Consider the following 22,171-nt stretch of genomic DNA (forward strand, 5'->3'; position numbering starts at 1 on the left):
AGATTGAGAGAGATTGAGAAAGATTGAGAGAGATTGAGAGAGATTGAGAGAGATTGAGAGAGATTGAGAGAAATTGAGAGAGATTGAGAGAAATTGAGAGAGAGAGAGAGAGAGAGAGATAGAGAGACAGAGAGAGAGTCGGAAATACTTGGCCGGGGATATTAATAAATGTTTCATTTCTGGGACTTCTGACGGCGATTCCTTTCTTTTTCGGGAAGTCGCCCAGCGACTTGACTACCTCGATTTTATATCCTCGGCTAGAGTTCGCACTTTTATCTCCCTCGAGGCTTGTTCGTAGGGTTGGGTAAGTGAAATACCCCAGGTAATTTACGTGGTTTTATACAGTAAATTACTAGGTATTTTACTCTAGCTTCATACGTGCTGTAAATTACATGAACATGGGTTCCTTATGTTTCTGGGTTTCCTGTTCCTGTATCTAACGGTCATACGAACTAATATGCATCGTTATGAATGTATGGAAAGCTAGAATGTTGAAGCCTAGATCATTTTAATGGTTTACTCCTACTTGTCATTATTCTTTATTCCTTTTTTTTTCACTAGAATATTTATTCACAAGTGATTTATACTTTAGCCACTTTAAAGATGTGAGGTTAGAGCGCCGCCATCTTTGTCGGGTAATTTGTTAGGTATGTTACTCGAATGTAAAATACTTCCTTTAAGTATCTTACGTAAAAATACTTCGAATGACGCGTCACTACCCAACCCTGCTTATTCGTCCCTTTTGGAGATTCCAAGTTAAAGGGTGAAATCTTTGAAATCAGGTGCCTTTTCTCCGAGACAAATTATGCGTAACTGAAGCAGAAAGCTGTTAAGACGCGCGAGCGTTTACAAATGCATTTACGTCGGGCGAAGTTACGCCCCCGACCTCGGCAATGACGCACGATTGACGCCAGCTTAGTTTATGATTTAATAGCCAATAGTTTATTAGGGAAAGTGTTCGCGACGTTATCACAGGGTGACACGTAACCGCGTCAATAACTCACGTAACGGGTCTTCCCGGTGCAAATTGTTACCTCGTTGGAAAAGGCTTAAGGCGAAAGTTAGCATATTATTACCGAATACCCATATTTAATCATTTTCAAAAGACAGATCACTTAGAAGAAGTGCGAGAGATTAATCGAGACAGCCTCAATTGCGTTCGGCAATTGATTATTAATCATTAGTACGGAATAAATGGAACAAGGGCACGGACAGTGAACTTTTTGTAAACGTTCCTTTAATACTAAAATATAATAGTTAACGTAATAATAATAATGTCACTTTCATTATCATTATCATTGATATTAACATAATTCGGCTATAAATCTAAGAAACTAACAAAGATCGCGATGACTATGTACACGTGGACAGGGATAGGATGCCTAACAAGGACGACTTGCAGGACCCTCGCCCAGCTTTGACAACCGAATTTGACGTTTAAGCGGATTAACTTAACCCTCGTTAATTTGCAACATCTACAAAAAGACTTACATCAAAGTCTCTCTCTGGTGCCGGCCCGGAAATGCTTTCCGGGCCAAGCATATGTACACGTATATATATGTATATACTTTTCTTTAACGGAACAATCACACATAGACACATTTCCCATTCGTTTCGTCGAACTCGCGGTTTACGTCTTACGTCTATTATTTATACACCCGCTAGTTCGACATTTGGAAGATATTTGCAGCCCGTAGCGAGAGCCGCGATCGTAAAGTTCGCGTTAATCGCTTTCGATCGGTCAATGACGAAACACAGCCGGACCTCGCATAACGCCCGAGAAGATCGGCCTCCTCGACTTCCTTCTACTCCAAGAGGAATAAAAAAAGACCCACTCATCGGGACGATTAAAACGTTCCGCGTCTGGTAAATCGATTGGTGAGGCGGCGTTAAATAAAAAAGAAGAAAAAAAAAGAAGAAGAAGAAGAAGAAGAAGAGTCGCACATGCATATACTCAACGCGGGATTATTTTCGGGATATCTTCAATCTTTGGTTTATGGAGTTCGTCTAATCAGGAATGCGTTATGCGCGATCGGGCCGACATTGTCCAAGCCGACCGGGATTTAGCTAAACCTCGCCCGCGCGAGGTACATTTCTAGAAGCAGATGCAGATGTCCGATCTCTCGGGTGGCGTCTTTTCAAGACACGAGGAAGACGTAAATCTTCGATAGTCCGTTCCTGACCATCGGCCGACCGACGTCGAAAAGTACGGAGGGTCCCCGGCATCCTCGTCATCGGTTCCCGGGCTAGCTGGACGTCGACGCGGCCCGCAAACTGCTACGTCGTGATCCCAGGTCGGTCGTCTCATCCCACGGCGGACTTTTCCTGGTCTCGAGGCGCCTGGCCAGTTCCGGATGGAAACCTACGTGGACCTGTTAACATGTTTCTTTGTTTTCCTTCTTTTTCTTCCTTTTCTTCTAGGCCCGTACTCCAACGCTTTGGCGTAGCTGCGCCAAAGCGGGAAGATACGGCGCGTCCTCGAGGTTTTCGTCGTCGCTCCCTTCGGAGTCCGTCTCGGGAAGCGGCTCCGGGGTGGCTCCTAGCCTCACCAGCTCCCGAGCCAGCTGGACGTCGACGCAGCTCGCGATCTGGTACGCCGTGATCCCAGCGTAAGTCGGCGCGTCCAGGCAGGGCCTGCACTCGTGCAGGAGGAAGGTGAGGACGGATCTGCAGCCTCGCTCGACGGCAAGGTGCAGTGCCGTCCTGCCGGAAGTGCCTTCTCTCGCCTCCAGGTCGGCGCCCAGGCGCAGCAGGAGGCGCACGATCTCGACCTGACCCCCAGCAGCCGCGACGTGCAGGCACATCTCTCCTGGAAAAGTAAAATATGTATTAGTGATATTATCATACCGAAACCTGGGAAATACTCCGAGCGAGAGGATTTACTCTCCAGGGGAAATTAAATACTTCCGGCGATATAAACGTATCTTGCCAAAGTGATTTCTTAAGTCGATATGAAAGTGACGTCATAGAGGTCTCGTTTTTAATCGTCGTTTCAATCTTGAAAATATGAACACGAAAGCTATAAGGAGGATCCTGACGCTCATGAGATTTCAATTTTTTAACAATTTGTTTATAGATATGTTCAACATTTTTAATAAAAACTGAAACATTCACGAGGGTCAAGATTTTCCTTGCGAGGTTCCAAGGAAAGTTTTACGAACGATTGGCTCCTCGGATGCCACCTTCACATCCCTTAATTATTAAATCATTCTATCAATTCTATTTATTTCTCGTGCCAGGGGTGACCCGGGGGTCCCGAGACGCGCAAAACGAGGGCAACCTCCACCCCCTTCGGAATTACGCGGTCCATTCATAAAGCGCCCGCGGATCCGAGATCGGCGCCCCAGACCATCCCCTCCCCTCTCTCTCTCTCTCTCTCCAGGGTATTTTAAAGTCGCCGAGCACAGTCGCATGCCTCGACGCGATATAGATAGAACTAGGAAGCCGCGGTGAATCATTGTCGGAGACTTGGCCGTCGGCCCGCGGGCCAAACTAGGCTCGCGCCCGATCAAAGCGCCCGCTAAAATTAAATCCCCCTTTTTCCGCGAGCACCCGAGTGGCGGCGCCACTGTCGGGTCCCCGGGTTTCGCGCACGGAGCCGCGCCCACCGGCGCCGACGCCCCTGTCGGGTTTCCCGAGACGGGAATGCCGACGACGCGCAAATAGTCCCCGGTGTATTTTTAAATGTCAAAAACATCTGCGCGTCCCGGCCTCCGGGGGTCTCGGCGTCGCGCCGTGATGTAACGCGGCCGTGGGCCCGAGAAGTGCCGCGGGATTTTAAATCTCCCGCTCACCGGGCTCGCGGCGGATTTCAAATTTTCGCGCCTTCCCTGGCGAACGTCCTCGTCGAGGGCCGCCGCCGATGATGGATCTCTCGCCGGAGACGCGGCAGAAGAAGCCGGGCGATAAATTTAACCGTTAATTAAATCCGACTTCCCTTCCCGCCGACTAAACGACGTTCCGCCTCCTACCACGTGGTGGCGCGCGCCGCCGTCGGCGGTTTCGCGAACGGCTAAGATAACGAGACAAAGAGGGAAGGGGGGAAAAAAGCGTTTCGCTTAACGATTACGTTAGCACGAGCGCGCGGATAATGAAGCTTCATTATCTACCTTAACGACGGGCAAAACCGACCATGAGGACGATGACGACGGGCAATTAAAGCCGGTCCTTAAAGCCCGCACCACGTAATGGCCGCGGTACATCCTTGCTCGCTTCCCGTTCTCGTCGCTTGCGTGTTTTTAAAGAATGCCGAAAGAAGAAAAAAAAACTCGTATCAAAGGGTGGTTGTCCGTTAAACCGTCGAATTAGCACATATAAAAAAGGAGGAAAAAATATATACATGTCCCGTAATTTTAACCTTCCATGACGAGGGTCGATCGACCAAACCGACTACGACATCTGGGATACTTTCCTCGAGTCGCGTGGCAGTCCCCGCCCGAGTCACAATTAAAATCATACCAATAAGCTAGGAAAATGAAAATTATGAGATGATAAGGATAACTCGAGACCCTCCACCGTGGAATTCCCGGGGCGAGCATCGGCTCTCCGCCGCGTCCTAGAGATTCCTTCTGCGAGGAAACGTGCCCAATGAGTCAACGGACACGCGCGGCGTGTTGCATCTAACCGATCGCGCGGCACGGCGCATGCGCCAGGTTGACGATCGGGGAAACACAGGTTAGGTGCGCGTGACGTCACGTGGGAATTCCACGACACCGGAATCTCGGGCCAGAGTTCGCCGCGGCGACTCTCGGAAGAAACGAGGCTCGTAAATCGCCGTAGAAGAAAGAAGAAAAAAGAAAAAGAACCTTCCTCCGTCTCTTTCGCGTCACCTCAAACATTCATTTAAAAATGATACGAAAGGCTCTGGGAAATTAAATCGAGGTCGATTAATTAAAACTCATCCATACTCGTTTTGATGGGAACGCCGTTTTGAATATTCAAGCGGGACCATAAACTGGCGCGTCGCATTACCGACATTTATATTTACGTTGAAGTCTTTTACAGTCTACATTGATATTTATACAAATTGACGCGTTCCACATGTCATTTCGGTAAAGTAATGATAAAGAGATTGATGTGAAACCGTCGAAATCCCCTGAATTCATTATTCCAACGGCTATTTAGGTCGGACGTCGCCATCTGTGACGTTTAGCCGCAACTAAATATTTGCCCTAAAAACACGCGTTAGCCCCGAGACAAGCCATCATTCTCTCGCAATCGTTGGTGAAAGTATTTTCCATATTTTCCCATCTTACTCTGTAACAGTCCATTTCTATGGCATTCTAAATTGTTCGAGCTAGGCCCTGAAACTTCATCTTTTATTCTAAACCCCAAAGAAGCGTAAAATGTCGAAAACATGCCCGGGCCATGCCATGTTGGTTCTAGTCCATAATAAGTAAATAAATCTTCGATAATAAATGATATTTCACGAGTTTCAGGATCCACTTCAGGGCCTCCAAAAACGTGGTAAAATTTGAAACGAATCGGTGCACCCAATTCGGAGAATACTTTTCCCAACGATTTGACTTCTCATATATATATGAGAAGAATATATGTATAGGCTGACTCTTTCGTATCACCTTAAACGAGTCAAAGTTAAATGAATATCTGTAGGTATCACAAGTAACGGATCTCGCCCGGACCCGAAAGACTCGCCGAGGCGAGCAAGGGTTAAGAACCACCGGTGTGTATAAACGCGAGCGAGTCTCCGCGCACACATCGCGGCGAAGAAGCGCTCCAACGAGATAACCGGTCCCAGACCTCGGAAGCGGCCGCGAGCTAATTGGCAATGAACGTTACCTCGCGCGGCCGCCGGCAACGCGAAAACCACGGGAAATCCCAGACAGGGCTGGGTAAAGTATCCCCGGGGAGGCGGGGCGTCAGCGTCGAATCGAGGCACGCGAGTTGCCATGGCAACGAGACACGGAAGAAGGAGGGGGGGAAGGGACAGAAGTCGCGCGACAGGGTAGGCATAAATCCGTTTTCTTTTTTTTTTTTTTACAAAAAGCCCAGTCCAATGGTTTATAACCGGTTTAAACCATATTTGCTGGTTATTACCGCCTAAATAGTAGCCTAAAGAACAGTGGTTAAAACCTGGTTAACCTCTTTCAGCGTTAAGCCCCTTTTGGCGTATGGGCGAAATTCATCAGGGCGTGCAAGCGATATTGGACCAAACGTCGAACGTACTTGTGGGTCCATAGCAGTGAGAGTTAAAACCTGGTTTAAACCATGCTTAAACCGGGTTCTTTTCATTGCTTTATCCCGAGCATATGTAACGAAAATATGTTTTAATGCTTCCTAAACCGTAGATAGGTTAGAATTTATTTTCATTCCTTTGCATGCGAGAGGAGCGCACGTGCGGGTACAGAGTGCATACGATAGAATAAACTCCACGCTACATACACCCTGATGGATTTTTATAAGACGGTTTAACAGGTTACGACCCTGGTCAGAACCGAGTAGGTTTTATGTAAAGTGTTTTATTCACTGGAAAAGAAATAAAACCGGGAAAAAAAAAAAGAAAACCGCCGGTTTCAACGGGAATGGGTCAAACTTTGCGAACCCCGCCGCGCGAGCGGACCTCCACGGGATTGCCCAGGATTTACGGCTTTCTCTTCGCAGCCGCTCCCCCTCCGCGGCTCTTCCGCAGCGGAAACCGGAGAGAGGCTCGCCTCGCCTCCGCCGTTTCGTAAGACTCGGGAAACACGGCCGAGAGGAGTGGAAATGAAAATAATAACACGACCGACCTTGGAAATTAAATTGAGAATTTACTGTCGAAAGAAAATATATTAAAAAGTAAATAAATAAATTAATAAAAAAAAAACACGCTACTCTTTTGTAAGGTGCGGCCGAGATTAGTGGAAATGAAAATAAAAACATGGCCGACCTTGGAAATTAAATTGAGAATCTACTGTCGAGAGAGTATATTAAAAAAAAAAAAAACAACCACACGTCTCACTGTTCCAAATAAGCGCCTCTTTTGTAAGGTGCGAGAGCCTATACGTCCCCACCGTCTCGTAATCCTCAAAAAGGGTTCTCGTACCACGCGACGCGGCAAGATGGCGGCGTATCGAGGAAGAAGGTAAACGAAAAAAAAAAAAACGGTTTACGAGCCAGCTCGGCGATGCGCCAAAAATCCCGAGGATCGGCAACACCTCGTGATCAGAAATTGGACCGCAGCTCGCGGTTTCGCCATCGAGGCCCGTTTACCCAAGGAATCTGTGATTCACGGTCTCGCAGTTTCCCGGGGGGGGGGAGGGGGGAGGGGAGAGGGAGATTCGCGAAACCGATTCATCACGGCGGGCTTTTACGCGCGGAGATTTTCCCGGCGCTGTCCGTCCGCAGGTGTAAGGAAGGGGCCGCCACGCGGAGAGAAAGAAGCGGCAGCGCGCGTTTTCACGACCGACCGGCGGAGAAAGCCCCCCCGGCGGTCGTACCTGACCGGGAAAATCCAGAAGAAAATCACCAGCGGTGAGGGCGAACGACAAAGAATGACGAAGGTACGGCGGGATAGGACAACCTACAAAGAATGATAAAGGAACGGCAGGAGAGGACTGTCGACAAAGAATGATAAAGGAACGTCAGGATGGAGCGAAGGGTCTCGAAGAATGGGAAACCATCCTGCCGATCCTACGAATGTACACGTGGAGGATGAAACCGGAAACCCGGCTCACGCTGGCTTGCCGAGGGTCAATGTCGGAATTTCCCCGTAGGAATCGAAATCGGCGTCGAGAGCCACCTTTGCAAAATCTCGCGCGAGCGCGCGCGACTCTACGGGATTTCGTCACGACGGGATTCCCCGGTCGGCGCGAGTTCTCTCTAGCGTCCGCAACGCGGGCCGGGTTTCCGCTTATTAAAAAGCCTGATTTCATCGCCAGTGTTTTCAGCCTCTCTTTCTCTCTCGCACCCGCGCGAGAGTTAGTCCCCCCTTCGAGAAATTAGAAATTAAAATCCGGAGGTAAGTGCGCGCGAGGTGCGCCGCCTTCGCGAAGGTGAAGGCCTCCGTTACGTGCGCTCGCGTGTACGCGCATATAAAAACATACAGAGTGTATGTACATTTATTTATACGCATCATGCCTAAAGATCGTTACCAATGACAAAATACGAGTTGCGACCTAACCTCCCTCTCTTCGAAACTTGAAATCTTCAGGCGAGGCTTCCGCGTTCCGTTGGTTATTAATCGTCGACGTCGAAGTATTGAATTATTGAGTTTAAATCGCGAGCAAGAAAAAAATAAAACCAGAGAGAGAAAAATTGAATCGTTAGCGCACGAAGGTTAAGGCCTCGTTAGCACGTGCGCGCTCCTCGATGACGTCGTATGATTTCTCCCGGTGCAAGGTCAAACGCCTGATATGTCCGGATCGAAGAGACAGGAAGTCGAGCTTCAACGTATCCCCCCCCTTTGTTTTTTAACACCCCGACGTGGAGAATTCTCTTTTCGCTTACCGTCGTAGTTTCGTTGTTCCAGATTTTGAGGCAGGACAGGTATCCTCCTCCCAGGTACGAGGTAACTCCTCTCCATCGGAGAGAGAGGGTCCGTAAGGGCTTTGCAGCACGCAAGGTCGCCGGATGCACATGCCAGATGCAACGCCGTATTCCCTCTGGTGTTCCTGAGCGCCGGGGTTGCTCCGGCTAAAATCAGCCGCCTGGCGATCCTCGGTTGATGTGTCAGCACCGAGAGGTGTAACGGAGACTGACCGTCGTCATTAACGATGTTTAATAGGCACGGGTGCGGCGCCATCCTGATGAGGCTTAACGCTGCCTCCAGGAATCCTTGGACGATGGCGATATGCAGCTGCCTGTAAATTGCAAGGCATACTACGTTACGAGTCGAAAGTATTTATGAGAGAGCAATGCGAATTTACCGTGACCAAATAAGAACGGTGATATATTATTTAATTAGTCACTCGACAGACTCCACTAGTGGGATGTGACTAATGAACCTACATACTGATATAATCAAGACCGATAAGGCAATCGCTCAAGATTGCGACAAGATATTTAAAGCACGATCCATGTTCTTAAAAAATTATGGCGATTCTTAAGAAAAGTAGGAACCCCTTCACGCGACAGCTTGGAACGAGAAAGAACTTACGTATCGCCTTCGTCGTCCTGCATGTAGTATAATTCCCAAGGCTCTCGGTTGAATTGCTTGGCCTCACTCTCCGATTTATGCAACGGCTGCTGGTAGTTCTGCACCTTCCTCGGTTCATCGATACCGATAACCTTGGTTCTAAGAGGAGTCAACTCGATGGTAGGCTCGGATTGAACCTTGTTGTTCCCAAGAGGGTTGAGGGTGACCTGCTTGAGGGTCAACTGACTCAAACTCTCGCTCAATCCCAGGTCGACTCCGCTGTCGGCTCTCATGGGTTCCAAAGCCACGGGAGCGCTTTCTCTCAGTTCTGGATCGTGCTCTGCTGATTCCAGGTTCAGCTCCGAGCTGACCAGATTTGCCCCTGACAGGAATCCGGAGTCCACGTTGCCAGAGTCGTACTGCTGCTCGCTTGCCTTATCTGGAACATTGCTCTCCGTTGACTCCTCCGAGTGCGTCTGCTGCGGATGCCACATTTTCACAAGATTCTCAAGACAATACGGCGATATCGTTACAGATCCCTCTTTTTTTACGGTCGAAGGGTCAACTTCGACACCCTGTATACTTGACGGCACAGGGCGGAAATGCAATAACGTCCTTCTAACCTCGAGTGTACCACCCAACGATAAAATCAGCTATTATTATATATAAATTCGTGTTCCTCGCTTCATTCGACAACTAAAATCGATCTAAAGTCGCACTTCAGGCCTTGTCGAGGATCCCTGATCGTGTCAGGGCGCACAGGGGCTCTGAACGCGAACCTAACCTCACATTCCTCATGCTAATCTCGTTCGGTGGGTTTCGTTAATTCGCGATTAAATCGAGATGCGTTCTTTTAAAGCACGCATGCGTGAGTCGTTTCGATGCGACGTTGATTCGCTGATTAACGGAGTCCTCTTCTCGAGTCTTCGCTCAGCCGTGGCTCCGTTTCGCGTCTTTCTCTCCCGCACTCTCTGCCTGACCTATTCTCTTCTCTCTCTCTCTTTCTCCTCCGAAGTTATGAACGTTACGAAACTCGAGCCCACGGTTCGCGCACTATCTCCTCGCACTCCCACGTCCTTGGTGATCGTCGGATCGTTGTCGAACGAAAGCTCATCAATCGAGGGATCGTAATCGAGACACTTGGCGACGCAGACCGACACGGACAGACGTCAACCCGACGCGAGTATCCGCGCTAATGGCGCCAACAGTGGGTGCGTGCGCCGTGAAGCGCGCGCGGCGCTACCGGTGGCGCGCCTGGCGGGGCCGCCGCGAACTACGAAAATCGCGGAGTGGTGGAAGAAGGGAAAACCCACTAGCCTCGGCGGCCCCGCTGTGCTGGTATGGGACCAATTGGAACGAACGCCCAATTTCGCGGCCATGTATCGCGCATGCTGGACTTTTCTCCCGCGGGCCAAGATTTGCTATATTTAAGTGACCCCGCGCGCAGGAAAACATTTTATCCGTTCAACAATTTCATTGACTGCGTTTGATGCCTTTCAGAGAACGTTACCGTCGAGCGAACCGAATTTAAGCTCACTTTACCTATCTCGTTAGGTTTAAAGTATTTCATTAGGCCGTTTTGTTCATTTCAGAATGTATTTCAGACCAGATAGACCATAAATTTCGATTAAATGCCCCGAGCTACTTTAACGCTTGGGGTGATCTACCAGACCGGAGAAACACGAGACGTTTCGAAATGGATTCTGCGTCGCGAGGGAATTATCGAAACGGTATTCGAAGTGGAATGCGATTGTCTCGCGGCCGTTTATGGTGCATCGAACCACGGAAGGTGGGAGATGGGAAAACCCGCTCGCCTTCTCAGCCCGACCGATCACGCGCGGAACCAATTGAAACGAGCGCTTAATTTCTGACCGACCTAACCTCCCACAACGCAACCCACTCTGCGCTTTTACCTACTGGCGGGACAGCCTTATTTGCGTGCACCCTCGTGATAATACTATTTGCGCATATTTTTAGATCGTAACATGCGACATTTAATTAAAGCCAATGATTATCTTCAAGAAATTCTATCGTCTCATGTCGCGGCGTCAACTTGCGATTGCCAGGCTCGATGGAACTATTGAAAAATTAAAATAAACTCCGATTTATGTCCGGGAGATTAATAGGGATTGGATTTCGCCTATTTCCTTTTATAGCCAATAGAACAAGGGACAAGGAAAAAAAACAAAAAAAAAAAGAAAATTAGACATTCACGCCATTTTATTACAGTCTTCTTCCCGGGTGTAAAGGTCGTAACGAAATGTTTGTAATGCCGTTTGATTGCCCGATTAGGACCAGCATGGACTCAGTCGATGATTTCTTGTATCGCAACGCTTTCGTCGATGATGAAAGCCCGAGAATGTCTCGAACGGCCCTGGAAATTCCGGGTTTACATTCGAAGACTGTAGAGTAGGAATTATCTCAGCTGCATTTACGCAATTTCGAGACAACTGCAGTTACCTAATGAGCTAATGCACGTTAAGACGTTTCGTCTGCCATTTTGGAGAATATCTACCCTTTCAGAATTATACCGGTCTCCCGGGTGAACTTCATTTATAAAGCCGAACGGTATTCAGAGACCAAATGGTACTTAACCGACGTCAATATTGGACGGATTTGTAATCGTAACGAGGGTTATTATTATTTTCCTTTTTTTTTTATTCTTTTCGACGAACAATTAGGCTGACTCATTGTCGGCGAACCCTCGGATATCGGATCTAAAGTCTGATTTTCTTCCACATTTTGGGCATTCCGAACGACTCGGGGAAACCCCGGATTACCTGGCGCGTTAACCCTTTCGAGCAAACATACTTCGCCCACGTTTTCTTTCCTTCCCTCGATTTTTTCCCACCTTACCCGCTTTAACCAACGTGTACAGTACCAGTCCCATAAAAAGACTGCGAAGAATTACCGTCCTTCTTATTATAACATTTACAACTACTAGTTTTAATACGAGATTACTGATTAATTGGAATTGTGCATCGGAATGGAAAATACGGGGACACGTTTAAACTGTAACGTGTCGATAGGTATCATCGATAAGGCGGGATCTTTAATCATTGGTAGTGCTCCGCGATAAGAATGCACAATAAATAGATAAAGAGCGATAAACATAGTATCTGGGAATTCCGTCTGCTGAAGGTGTCAATAACCGGGGTCATTTGCTTACGTAGAGAACGAGACAAATATGATTAATAATGGAAGTCCCGAGCCGATTCTCGTAACCCTGATATTCTCCTCCAACATCCTACGATATCTCTTTCGATAAATCGTCCGTTCGGTACATCGATAACGAATCGACGTTCATCTGCTCTACTTTTTTCCCTATTGGTCCTTTCATAGAATTCTGTCGCCTGAGAACCATTCCAACCCTTGAATCGCGAATATATTTACGAATCCCATGGTTAAGGTGATGTGAAAGTGGCGTCGAAGAGGTTTTGTTTATAAAACTTTTCTCCCAACTCGGTTTACCGAATAGTTTGAAACTTTACAACGTGAATAGGGAGACTATAAGGAAGGTCCTGAAACTCGTGAAACTTCAATGGATTGAAAATTTCTTCCTAGATATTTGTAAAGTTTCTTGCAGGAAATGAAATTTCATAAGTGTCAGGGCCTTCCTTATAGCCTCCACATTTACATAGTGAAGTTCGAATCGATTCAGCACACCCAATTCGTAAAAAAGTTTCCTGCATGATTTAACCTTCGGATGCCACTTTCACATGCCCTTAATAAACATTGAATTCCCGTAAACGGGATTCATCGTGGAATCAACGGTGGAGGTCCTGAGAGGAACCCAGGGAATCCCAGGAGGGACCACAGCCAAAAGGTCTGCTGCGACGCGATAGGATATCGCTTCGGCGTACAATAATCGTCTCTTCATGCGGGATTACGGGCCGGGGTAATTTCGGTCGGGACCTTGATTTCGGCGGGTATTCCCTGTGCCATCGCGTTATTTCTCGTGTCGTTAACTTTCGTCGGTCTCGAGCAAATCCTGCTGCGGGACGGTCTTCGTGACCACGCGTCCGCCATGTGCGCCTTGGCCGTTAAGGCTTTCGAGCTTCGAATGCCTCCACGGTTTTTCCCAAGGCGTCCTGGCATACTTGTCGTTTATTCGGCGTGTGGGAAATCTGCGAGGAAATGGGCCATCCTCGATTCCCTCGTGGCCAGCCTTCGCGGAAGCGCCGGAGAAAGCGAGGATAGCGGGCGAAAATCCGCAAAAAGTCTACGAGGAGAGAAATCATCAGCTGTGCGAACCTGGAATCCAGTTTGAGGCACAATGTGAACAATCTTATTGGAATGTTTCCGTGATGTAGACATTTGTGCCATGTTGTTTTGTTTGTGGGATTTTTTTTTTACGAAAACCAGAGCTGTTCAAAAAGATAAGCAAATTCCGACATCGTGGAAATTTGGATCTTTCTACTCTAATGGGCTTTCTTCTCTGATGTTAGGGAAATTCGCGACCTTCCAGAACTTCAAAAACGTTGTAATGGTAATTTTCGGAATTTCTTTATTTTTTTTTAACAACTCTGATTTTTGTAAAAAAAAAATGGCACAAACGTCTACATCACGGAAAAATTCTAATACGCCTGTCAATTATGTTTGCGCTTCAAACTGGATTCCAGGTTCACAGAGCCGAAATCGGCGTCCTCTTTGATAGAAGTCAGAGAACACCGAGAGAGTAGTCGGTGTCCTTCCTCTGTGCCCTTTGACCCCGAACTCCGGCGGTCACGTGGAAAATATGCAAAACTCGCGAGGGATGCGCTCCTTCCTCCGTTATTTGCATGCGAAGAGCTTTCGCGTAAGCGCCGGGGAATCCTGCCGGTCGTTCCTCCGCTAGCTAGGCCACGTGCTCGGTCTTCCCGGACTTTCTCCAGAGGTCGAAATTGCCACCCGAAGGTGGTTTTTCCCGGAACCCGCCATTGTCCTTTCCGAGCTAACGCGGCCGTCCCGTCGGGCGAAACGATGTGCGTTTATCCTTGACAACGAATAATGTAATGTTCCGCGGTGCAACCGATAAACCGGGGAATTCTCCAGAGGCCAGGGGGGAATCAAGGTCTCTCCTTGATTCCGCGAGGTCCCACGAGGGGCACATGTGACACCGCTCGCGACGCGTGTCCTTCGACTTTCGAGACCAGGTAGAGCGGGATTTTCGCGGGCACACGCGCGAACGAGCTATCTGGGGAAAACCTAAGATACCGCCGCAGAAAATCCGCTATCGGCTTTCGGTCGCGCCGAGGGAGAGGAGCGCCCCGCGATGCATCGAGTCTTGCACGTGGAAGCCTGATGGACGAACTCAACACCCTGATTTCACTATCAAAACGGCAGACCGTTTTGTTCCTCTCTTCTTTTTTTTTTTTTTTTTCTACGAAACATATGCGCGGGGCAATTCGACGACGATCTATCTAATAAACTAGCAAGAAGAATTCAGTTTTCGAGCTCCACATACGACCCCCATCGATCATCCTTCCGCCGCGACTGCTGTCGGGCGAATGACCGCTCCTCCCTGGTCGGATCGCTTTATACTCCTGAGATGACGGCGAGGTCACGTGACCAAGGGATACGTCCCTTTAAATTGAAGCGGGAGAAACGAATTTCCTCGTTAGCTAATTTCATGTGTGACAGACGTCCGTTACCGCCGAATTACGTAAACGTTTATTACTATCCTCGTTTTTATCTTCCTTCCGCTACTACTTTCCTGTATTTATGGAGACAAATTGGACGTACGCATTTGTATGCGTACTTGTCCGCGGAGGACAAATATGTCACGAGTTTTGTGGGGGAAAAAAAAATGGTCGTGGAATATTTTTATGTACTATTAGCTAACGATCTTCGACGTAGCGAGACAGTTACGGCTTGGATTAAAATAAGGGAAGAGGAACGCTTTATCCTCGAGTAGAGGTTAATGGACGGATAAGACGATCAAGACTCCCGTACGACCTTTTGATTATTACCGAGCAAATATCGAACGGGTTGGCGCCAGCGATATAAGCTTTTTCCTATAAAAGCCTCTCGGGTAAATCCTTCGACGAGGAATCGCCCAGGAATTTCGGAAAGTACGATGAGTCAATTGTTGCGCGCGTCGAGCTCGAGGGTTTTCAGATGTCATTGGACCGTTTCGCGAGTGGCTTGATTTAAAGAACGAGGCACTAATCTACTGGCTCAAAATCGGCAATACTAAATATCAGTATATCCGACATTTTAAGATATAAACGGTTCAATTTTTATAAACATCGATCGACTATTCTCAATGACTAGCATCGCTCGGTTTCACCTACTCCAAAATATTTTCGCATTAATCCCTGGCAAAAAGTTGGTTTTTCTCTTCCGTAGTAACTAAAAGGATTCAAGGAGCTCCAACCCATTGCCGAGGTTAAAACCACCCATTTTATCAGAGTATTAAAAAATTGGCAAAGCGCTCTTAATAAGAAAAAAAAAAAAAAAGAAAAAAATGACAGAGGGAAGCTGTAACGACGCGCGAGAGCCCATGGCCAGGCCTTATTAAATTCAAAGGAAAATTTTTCCGAGTAGCCGTAGACTCAGGGTCTTTCTGCGTGGATTTAAAATTTGTAATTTTCTCGTAAGATTTTAAGGAGTGAACTCACCCTTCGAGGTCGAGGGAGAATCTTCGATGAAGAAGAGGAACAGCATTTCCGGACGGCCGGGCGAGAGTCACTGCAGCGCGCGAAGCCGCTGCGGTCCACGTCTCGGGACCGACACACGCTGAAGCGGGAGGTCCTTACCCGAGGAGGCGTACCCGTAAAATCGCAGGAGGGAGAGAAGGGTTTCCCTCGGTGAAATCCTCCCCTTCTCGAATGTGAACGAAGGCAGGCGAAGGTAGACGGAAGCGGCCGAATGCAGGCGTTATACGAGCTCCTGGGAGGCGCCCTTGCCCTTATAGGGAATCCCTAGGGCTCCGTGTTCGTTCTTACGTTGAAAAGCGGTCGGGAAATACCTAACTATGCTGGTCCTTGAGATTTTTACCGGGCTGGTGGCCCGTGCGAGTACCGGCACTTACCCTGAGACGTATCGCCCGAGACCCTCGGCTTGCCGCCCCACGTGTGGGACAATAAATCCTCCGAGACGGCCGGATTACCTGCCCCCCTTGGTTGCCTCGCCGCCGACTTGGGAAAACAAGGAGGCGATAGGTACATACGGGTTTATCGCCGCGATTAGGATCGCCCACGATAAGCCCCGAGGATTGCCTCTAGAAGTGCCGGAAATTCGAGACTGACGGTTTCGTTACTGGTCCTTTAAGACGAGTATTTTACCAACCGTAACATGACTTCCTATAACCTCGTTTCTCTGATTCCGTGGAGTTTAAGGTCCAGTCAACTTCAACTTTGTATGCTCATCTTTTAGTAATACCGAAAGAATGTCTATGAATTAATTCCAATGAAAATATATTTTCTCATGTATTTAATACATTACTGTCTTTCTCGCGAATACGTTATAGAGGTTTTTGTGAATTGGATTGATTCTGATAAACGGCCGGAAAAGACGGTACTCTTCGGATTAAATGTATCACAATGTATCTGTGTAAGGATGATTAAATTAAAAATAGGATTGTATTAAAAATTAATGTGCTCCAGCACCCCCAATCTGATAAGCGGCTCGCAGTAAGCTCTGGGCAGTAAGTGATGAGTATTCTTCTTTAAAACGACTACTTGACCATCTTCGAATTCATACTTGCCGTAATCTACTAAACATCGTACCTGCAAAAAAAACCATTACTTTGAATGAGGCTAATTCGCTGTAATGGGATTCGGCAGCCAAGCCTTGGCTAACAGAACAATTTACAGAAATTAGTTAAGTATTTACTTCGATGTGCAGACTTTTTGGTGGTAAGGTATCCATTGTGAGATTAAGCCCATTCTCTCCAATAGATTTCATGTATACTGCCAAGGATTTGCTATAGTTTTTGAACCACTGATTTTCCGGTAAAATTAAGTTTGAACTAACTTCCGGTGGCAGGAAACTACCAAACTCCCATCGCATTTGTCTTAGTCTTCTCATTCGATTATAAAGGTATGCAAGAAGACAACGCTTATTGCGAGTTAAAGCTGTGTGTCGAAAATGTACCGAATGGTGAAAACTTGTGTCCACTAATGTAACGTCTGAATCCGAATCTCTTGTCCTGGTAGCATGTTCCCTGCAAAAAGTAATCAAATGCTGTTTAAATGTCGCTTAAGGGAAGCAGAGAAACGACGGAGACACATATAATGATACCAACACGTGATCCCTGTTAGCATCGTAAAGTAATTTCATTTCTTCCAGGACGGTGCCGAATACGTGCACCTGTAACACATATTAATGGTTAATAAACCATAATTTGTTAAACTTGTTAGTGTCATCAATGTCCACTTAAGGCAGCTTAAAAATTGCTACAAACAGAGGAAAAACCTTTGCAAACACAAGTTCATGTTAATAGCAAATATTGTTATTCAAGGTTAGCAAAGGTAATACTTACATTAAATGGTGGAATGTTATCAATCGACTGATTCAGTTCCACGAGAAGTTTTATGGCATTATCTCCAAACATTTTTCTCTCCTGTAATATATTAGTCTTAACCGTAACCGTAAATACCTAAATTCTAAACTATTCCTAAATAACTTTACGCGGGGTTTTTCGGACGTCAACCGCCACATTTATGTTTATTTTTGAAAATGAATCCGAACGGAGCGACACCGTCAGGGAAAATTAGTAAGCAGGCAAAAATAAGTTAGGTTAGTTTAACCTAGCCAGGTAGTTAGAAATTACTGCCGGTTACTACGTTGAGTTTGAAAATGTCGCTGATTTTTCGCAATTTGTTAACAAGATTGCAAGCATGTCCTTATCGGTTTGCGGCATTCAGTACAACATTAGAAACTCCGCCAGTGAGTGAGGAAATAGAGCCGATCATCTCGACGAGAAGTTATCTGAACGATGATCGACTTTACGCCAAACATAGAGAGGTATGGCTAGAAAATTTGGATACTTACAAGGAAAAGAAGTTGGGTCTTGTCACCTTACATCCAGAAATATTTGCAACTCTACCACGCATTGATATACTACATCAGAATATCAGATGGCAACGACTGTATCGCTTTGTTGTAAGTAAACATTTTCCTATCTTGCCAACAGCAATATCGTTATTTATTCGCATAAAATGGTAAATTGATTTCCAGAGCGATAATTAATTTAAATTTTATGTTCGCAGTCATACGCTCATACAAAAGTAAGGTCAGAAGTACGAGGAAGTGGTCGTAAACCTAGACCACAAAAGGGAACTGGAATGGCCCGTGTAGGAAGTATTCGGTCACCACTTTGGCGAAAAGGAGGTAGAATTCATGGGCCTCGTTCTCCTACAACACACTTTTTCATGCCACATTTTTATACACGTGTACTGGGCCTTATGTCAGCTTTATCAGTGAAGCTGGCTCAAGATGATCTACATCTTATCGATAAACTTGATATCCCATCGCAAGATCCTGATTTTATGCTTACTTTAATCGAAGAGAGAAATTGGGGGCCCTCGGTACTTTTTGTCGATACCGACGACATCATGGCAGAAAATATAACAATAGCAACCGATCAGATTAAACACGTAAATTTGATGCCAGTTTACGGTATGTTGTTTTTATTAATGACGAATTTAATCCTTTTATTAGAAAATAAGAAAAGGATGTGCTCATAAATAATAATTCATTTTTCAGGATTAAATGTTTACAGTATGTTGAAACATGATACTTTAGTCCTCACTGAAAGAGCAGCACGTCACATAGAAGATAAATTATTGTTTCACTTAAATAGATCCGACAGTAACCGACTTACGAAAAAGTTTAAGGTTAATCAACAGTAAATAGTATGAGGTTGAATTAATAATGTACATTTAATTCATTTAAATAAAATACCATAAGATGTTTCTTTCAAATGCTTTTTCACTCAGCACATGTTACGATGAAGCACATCATCAATATCAGTACTATATGCAGAATCTTATTAAACTTAAAAATATAATACGCGTAGAAGTCATCACCTTTTTTTCATTATTGTAGTGCTTGAGGTCTTCTTTGGAATAGGCTATAATAAAAAAAAAAAATTCAAATTCTGTAATAACAATAAACTCAATAAATTACATTTAAGTAAATTACCATTGGATTTGGATCCATTCCAAGCATTCTTTCTCGTATTGCCCATCTAACACTAGGGTGGTAATTTTCACCAGGAAGTGACAATTGTTTCCATTCATGTTGGTACTTTTGATAAAGTGCAACTGGATCGCTCTTCTTATTCTGCACACTTTTTTGAGCTTCTGCATGTAATCTCCATGGTCTAATGACTAAATTCAAATGTTTTATTAAAATTATCTTCATACAGTAAAATCATTTAAAGAACAAAAATTAAAATTAACTTTTTTCAATCAAAATAACTTACAAGACTTTTGTCGAGTTCTTGAGGAGCTTCTCCTATCTACAACTCCAATTGGATCTGATGCCGAGCTTTTAGGTCTTGTTGGAGGGTTTTGTCTTGCTAGTTCAGGAGCACTACCAGGTCTTTGATGCATCTGCATTTTTGGAGCAGAATCTTTCTCCGTTGTTTCTGCTCTTCCTATCCTAGTCATGGGTTCTTCAGAAATTCTAGATTCTGCTGCATCCACACGTGATAGGCTGCCTACGTGTACTCTAACTTTACTTCTTGAACGTTTTATACATTGCAGAGTATCTGTATTAGAACTACTTTCCTTTAGACGTTTATCATATCTGTTATTAACTTCCTCTTTTTGAAAATTGAATGGCTTTCTGGTCACATTTTGCTCAGACATTTTTGAATCCAAACAATGCCTTTGAAGTACCTCTTCCATCCGCTTATTTTCTTTATCATCGGAATGGTAACGCACCTTAATCCTAACGGTAGATTCCTCTTGAGCGGATGATGTAGAAGACACTGTACTTTCGGTCACATTTAAATTCATCTCTGCAGTGCATTCGCGCAACAACTCTTTACACATGTGTTGTTGTTTACTTAGAATTTTATGCTTTGTTTCTTCCTTCCATTGTTGTCGCTCTCGCTCCTTGATTTTTCTGTACATTTTTAAATCTGTGAAAAAGGAGAGAATATGAACGATCAGTTCTTTACAAGCCATTAAGGTAATGAGCTCTTTTTTTAGCGCTGGAGTATGAGATATCTAATCGATACTCAAAACAGAGAACAGTATTTCAGTAAAATAACGGAATGACATTATAATAATGAAATATAAATGATCCTTTCAAAATGTTTGAAAGTCCCGATTGTCTAATTTTAAATTGGACAATATTCGATCAATATTTTGACGATTTAATTGAAAGAAAACCGTTAACAGTATCTAACCTTTCATGAATGCTTTTAACTGTGGTCCTGTAATTCCGACGAATCCCAAGGAGTTCAAGAGAGCGAGCACCTCGCGTGGATCATCTCGGTTTTCTGCCATCGTTTAGGTTGCTATGAATAAACAGTTTAATTATATTTTGTCTTGAATACAAAACTACTGTACATTATTCAAACAGAGATGAGTTGGGAGATTGCTCACGGGCAGGGCCGTGCGATCGCAACCTGTGCTGCCCTCTGGTTTCGTACGTTAGCTTACACCGTTTTTTGCCCCCAAGGGCGACGCAACGAATTTCCGATAGGAGCTCGCGTACTCGCGATGGCGGTACCATCTACCAGTCGCCGTTTGCGGCTCACGTACTCGTGATGGTAATACCATGCGGCAGTTGACGGTTGCGGCTTACCTACGCTTACCAACACTGCTCGCTTTTGAGGGTAAGGGAAGAACATTCGTGACGCTCCATTAGACTTTATCTACTTATCTACTACTATTATGTACATTGTTGCCTCGAAGTCGACGTGATGCAGAGCTTTGGGGCACGCGTCGGTGTCGCGTACGAAATTCTCATTCTGCGAATCTGCGTGAGTGCGATCGCTCCTAAAAATCTTCGCGCGTCCCAACCAGTCAAGCGCCAAACTACGGGTCGGGACGTTGAGTATGTGTGCGTTCGGCGCTACACTCGACGAGTATGCGTGAGAGTCGAATACTGCGAAAAATCCTCCCGAGGCTTACTTAACTGTGGATGTAAGGCCGAGTCATTTCGCGTATGATTTTTACATTTCCCTAATAGCGTTTCTAGAGCGTTTTTAGGCGTTTCTAGAGCGTTTTTGAACGTTTTCGAGCGTTATCTAGCGTTATCGAGCGTTTTTCGATAGTTTTCGAACGTCTTTGAGCGTTTCCTTGATCATTTCCAGAGCATTTTCGAGCGTTTTCACGCATTTTCAGAGCGTTCTCGAGTGTTATCGAGTGATATTCTAGTGTTTTCGATCGTTATCGAGGGTTTTTCGAGTGTTTTCGAACGTTTTTAGAACGTTTTCGAGCGTTTTCGAGTGTTTTCGAGCATTATCGAGCGTTTTCAAGCGTTTTCGAGCGTTATAGAGCGTTCTTCAAGCGTTTTCGAGCCTAATCGAAGGCCGTACAGTGCCGTTGAGTGTTGTTAAGTGCAGTAGAGTGCTTGAGAGTGCCGGAGAGTTGCCGCAGGGTGGCGAAGAGTTGCCGTAGAGTGCTGGAGAGTGCCGGAAAGTTGCTGCAGAGTGCCGCAGTGTGCTGCAGAGTGCCGGAGAGTGCTGGAGAGTGCTGGAGAGTGCCGGAAAGTTGCCGCAGAGTGCCGGAGAGTGCCGGAGAGTGCCGGAGAGTTGCCGGAGAGTGCCGGAGAGTGCCGGGGAGTGCCGGATAGTTGCCGGAGAGTGCCGCAGGGTGCCGGAGGGTGCCGGAGAGTGCTCGATAGTGCCGGAGAGTGCCGGAGAGTGCTCGATAGTGCCGGAGAGTGCCGTAGAGTTGCTGGAGAGTGCCGGAGAGTTGCCGCAGAGTGCCACAGACTGCCGCAGAGTTGCCGCATAGTGCCGGAGAGTGCCGCAGAGTGCTGCAGAGTGCCGGAGAGTGCCGGAGAGTGCCGGAGAGTGCCGGGGAGTGCCGGGGAGTGCCGGATAGTTGCCGGAGAGTGCCGCAGAGTGGCCGCAGAGTGCCGCAGTGCGCCGGAGAGTGCCGCAGAGTTGTTGCAGAGTGCCGGAGAGTGCCGTAGAGTGCCGTAGAG

The 22,171-nt window shown here is 46.3% G+C and overlaps 4 protein-coding genes across 5 annotated transcripts; 1 reads left to right on the top strand and 3 right to left on the bottom strand.

Moving 5' to 3' along the window:
* Positions 1-1,217: 1,217 nt before the first annotated feature.
* Positions 1,218-10,288, bottom strand: LOC105701543 (NF-kappa-B inhibitor cactus). Its single transcript, XM_012428367.2, has 3 exons — positions 9,095-10,288; positions 8,446-8,798; positions 1,218-2,809 (listed from the first exon to the last, which is right to left on the bottom strand). The coding sequence occupies exons 1-3, from the start codon at positions 9,565-9,567 to the stop codon at positions 2,418-2,420; spliced, it is 1,218 nt and encodes a 405-aa protein (XP_012283790.1). The 5' UTR covers positions 9,568-10,288; the 3' UTR covers positions 1,218-2,417.
* A 6,168-nt stretch (positions 10,289-16,456) lies between these two features.
* On the bottom strand, positions 16,457-17,739 carry LOC105701517 (DNA replication complex GINS protein PSF1). Of its 2 annotated transcripts, none has more exons than XM_023433593.1 (5): positions 17,690-17,739; positions 17,541-17,621; positions 17,304-17,368; positions 16,892-17,222; positions 16,457-16,785 (listed from the first exon to the last, which is right to left on the bottom strand). In XM_023433593.1, the coding sequence occupies exons 1-5, from the start codon at positions 17,717-17,719 to the stop codon at positions 16,642-16,644; spliced, it is 651 nt and encodes a 216-aa protein (XP_023289361.1). In that variant the 5' UTR covers positions 17,720-17,739; the 3' UTR covers positions 16,457-16,641. The 2 variants fall into 2 exon arrangements, with proteins under 2 accessions (XP_023289361.1, XP_023289362.1); XM_023433594.1 differs by having other exon boundaries at positions 17,685-17,705.
* A 59-nt stretch (positions 17,740-17,798) lies between these two features.
* Positions 17,799-18,984, top strand: LOC105701562 (39S ribosomal protein L4, mitochondrial). The gene is made up of 3 exons (XM_012428403.1): positions 17,799-18,163; positions 18,271-18,679; positions 18,767-18,984. The coding sequence occupies exons 1-3, from the start codon at positions 17,858-17,860 to the stop codon at positions 18,910-18,912; spliced, it is 861 nt and encodes a 286-aa protein (XP_012283826.1). The 5' UTR covers positions 17,799-17,857; the 3' UTR covers positions 18,913-18,984.
* On the bottom strand, positions 18,927-20,628 carry LOC105701561. The gene is made up of 4 exons (XM_012428402.1): positions 20,421-20,628; positions 19,488-20,150; positions 19,205-19,392; positions 18,927-19,133 (listed from the first exon to the last, which is right to left on the bottom strand). Exons 1-4 carry the CDS (start codon positions 20,518-20,520, stop codon positions 19,086-19,088), a joined length of 999 nt encoding a protein of 332 aa, XP_012283825.1. The 5' UTR covers positions 20,521-20,628; the 3' UTR covers positions 18,927-19,085.
* Between the last annotated feature and the right edge of the window lie 1,543 nt (positions 20,629-22,171).

This window comes from Orussus abietinus, unplaced genomic scaffold (genome assembly GCF_000612105.2).
Source record: "Orussus abietinus isolate OABI.00-Male unplaced genomic scaffold, Oabi_2.0 scaffold870, whole genome shotgun sequence".
NCBI lineage: Eukaryota > Metazoa > Arthropoda > Insecta > Hymenoptera > Orussidae > Orussus > Orussus abietinus.

Coding starts and splice junctions, on each gene's coding strand:
- LOC105701543 (XM_012428367.2), bottom strand. CDS start 9,567: ATGTGGCATCCGCAGCAGACGCACTCGGAGGAGTCAACGGAGAGCAAT. Junction 8,799..9,094: donor CAGGACGACGAAGGCGATAC/GTAAGTTCTTTC, acceptor TGCAATTTACAG/GCAGCTGCATATCGCCATCG. Junction 2,810..8,445: donor GGAACAACGAAACTACGACG/GTAAGCGAAAAG, acceptor TTACTTTTCCAG/GAGAGATGTGCCTGCACGTC.
- LOC105701517 (XM_023433593.1), bottom strand. CDS start 17,719: ATGTGGCGGTTGACGTCCGAAAAACCCCGC. Junction 17,622..17,689: donor TGACGTCCGAAAAACCCCGC/GTAAAGTTATTT, acceptor AATATATTACAG/GAGAGAAAAATGTTTGGAGA. Junction 17,369..17,540: donor ATAACATTCCACCATTTAAT/GTAAGTATTACC, acceptor TATGTGTTACAG/GTGCACGTATTCGGCACCGT.
- LOC105701562 (XM_012428403.1), top strand. CDS start 17,858: ATGTCGCTGATTTTTCGCAATTTGTTAACAAGATTGCAAGCATGTCCT. Junction 18,164..18,270: donor AACGACTGTATCGCTTTGTT/GTAAGTAAACAT, acceptor TTATGTTCGCAG/TCATACGCTCATACAAAAGT. Junction 18,680..18,766: donor AAATTTGATGCCAGTTTACG/GTATGTTGTTTT, acceptor TTCATTTTTCAG/GATTAAATGTTTACAGTATG.
- LOC105701561 (XM_012428402.1), bottom strand. CDS start 20,520: ATGGCAGAAAACCGAGATGATCCACGCGAGGTGCTCGCTCTCTTGAAC. Junction 19,393..19,487: donor AAGAACTCGACAAAAGTCTT/GTAAGTTATTTT, acceptor ATTTGAATTTAG/TCATTAGACCATGGAGATTA. Junction 19,134..19,204: donor GAATGGATCCAAATCCAATG/GTAATTTACTTA, acceptor TTTTTATTATAG/CCTATTCCAAAGAAGACCTC.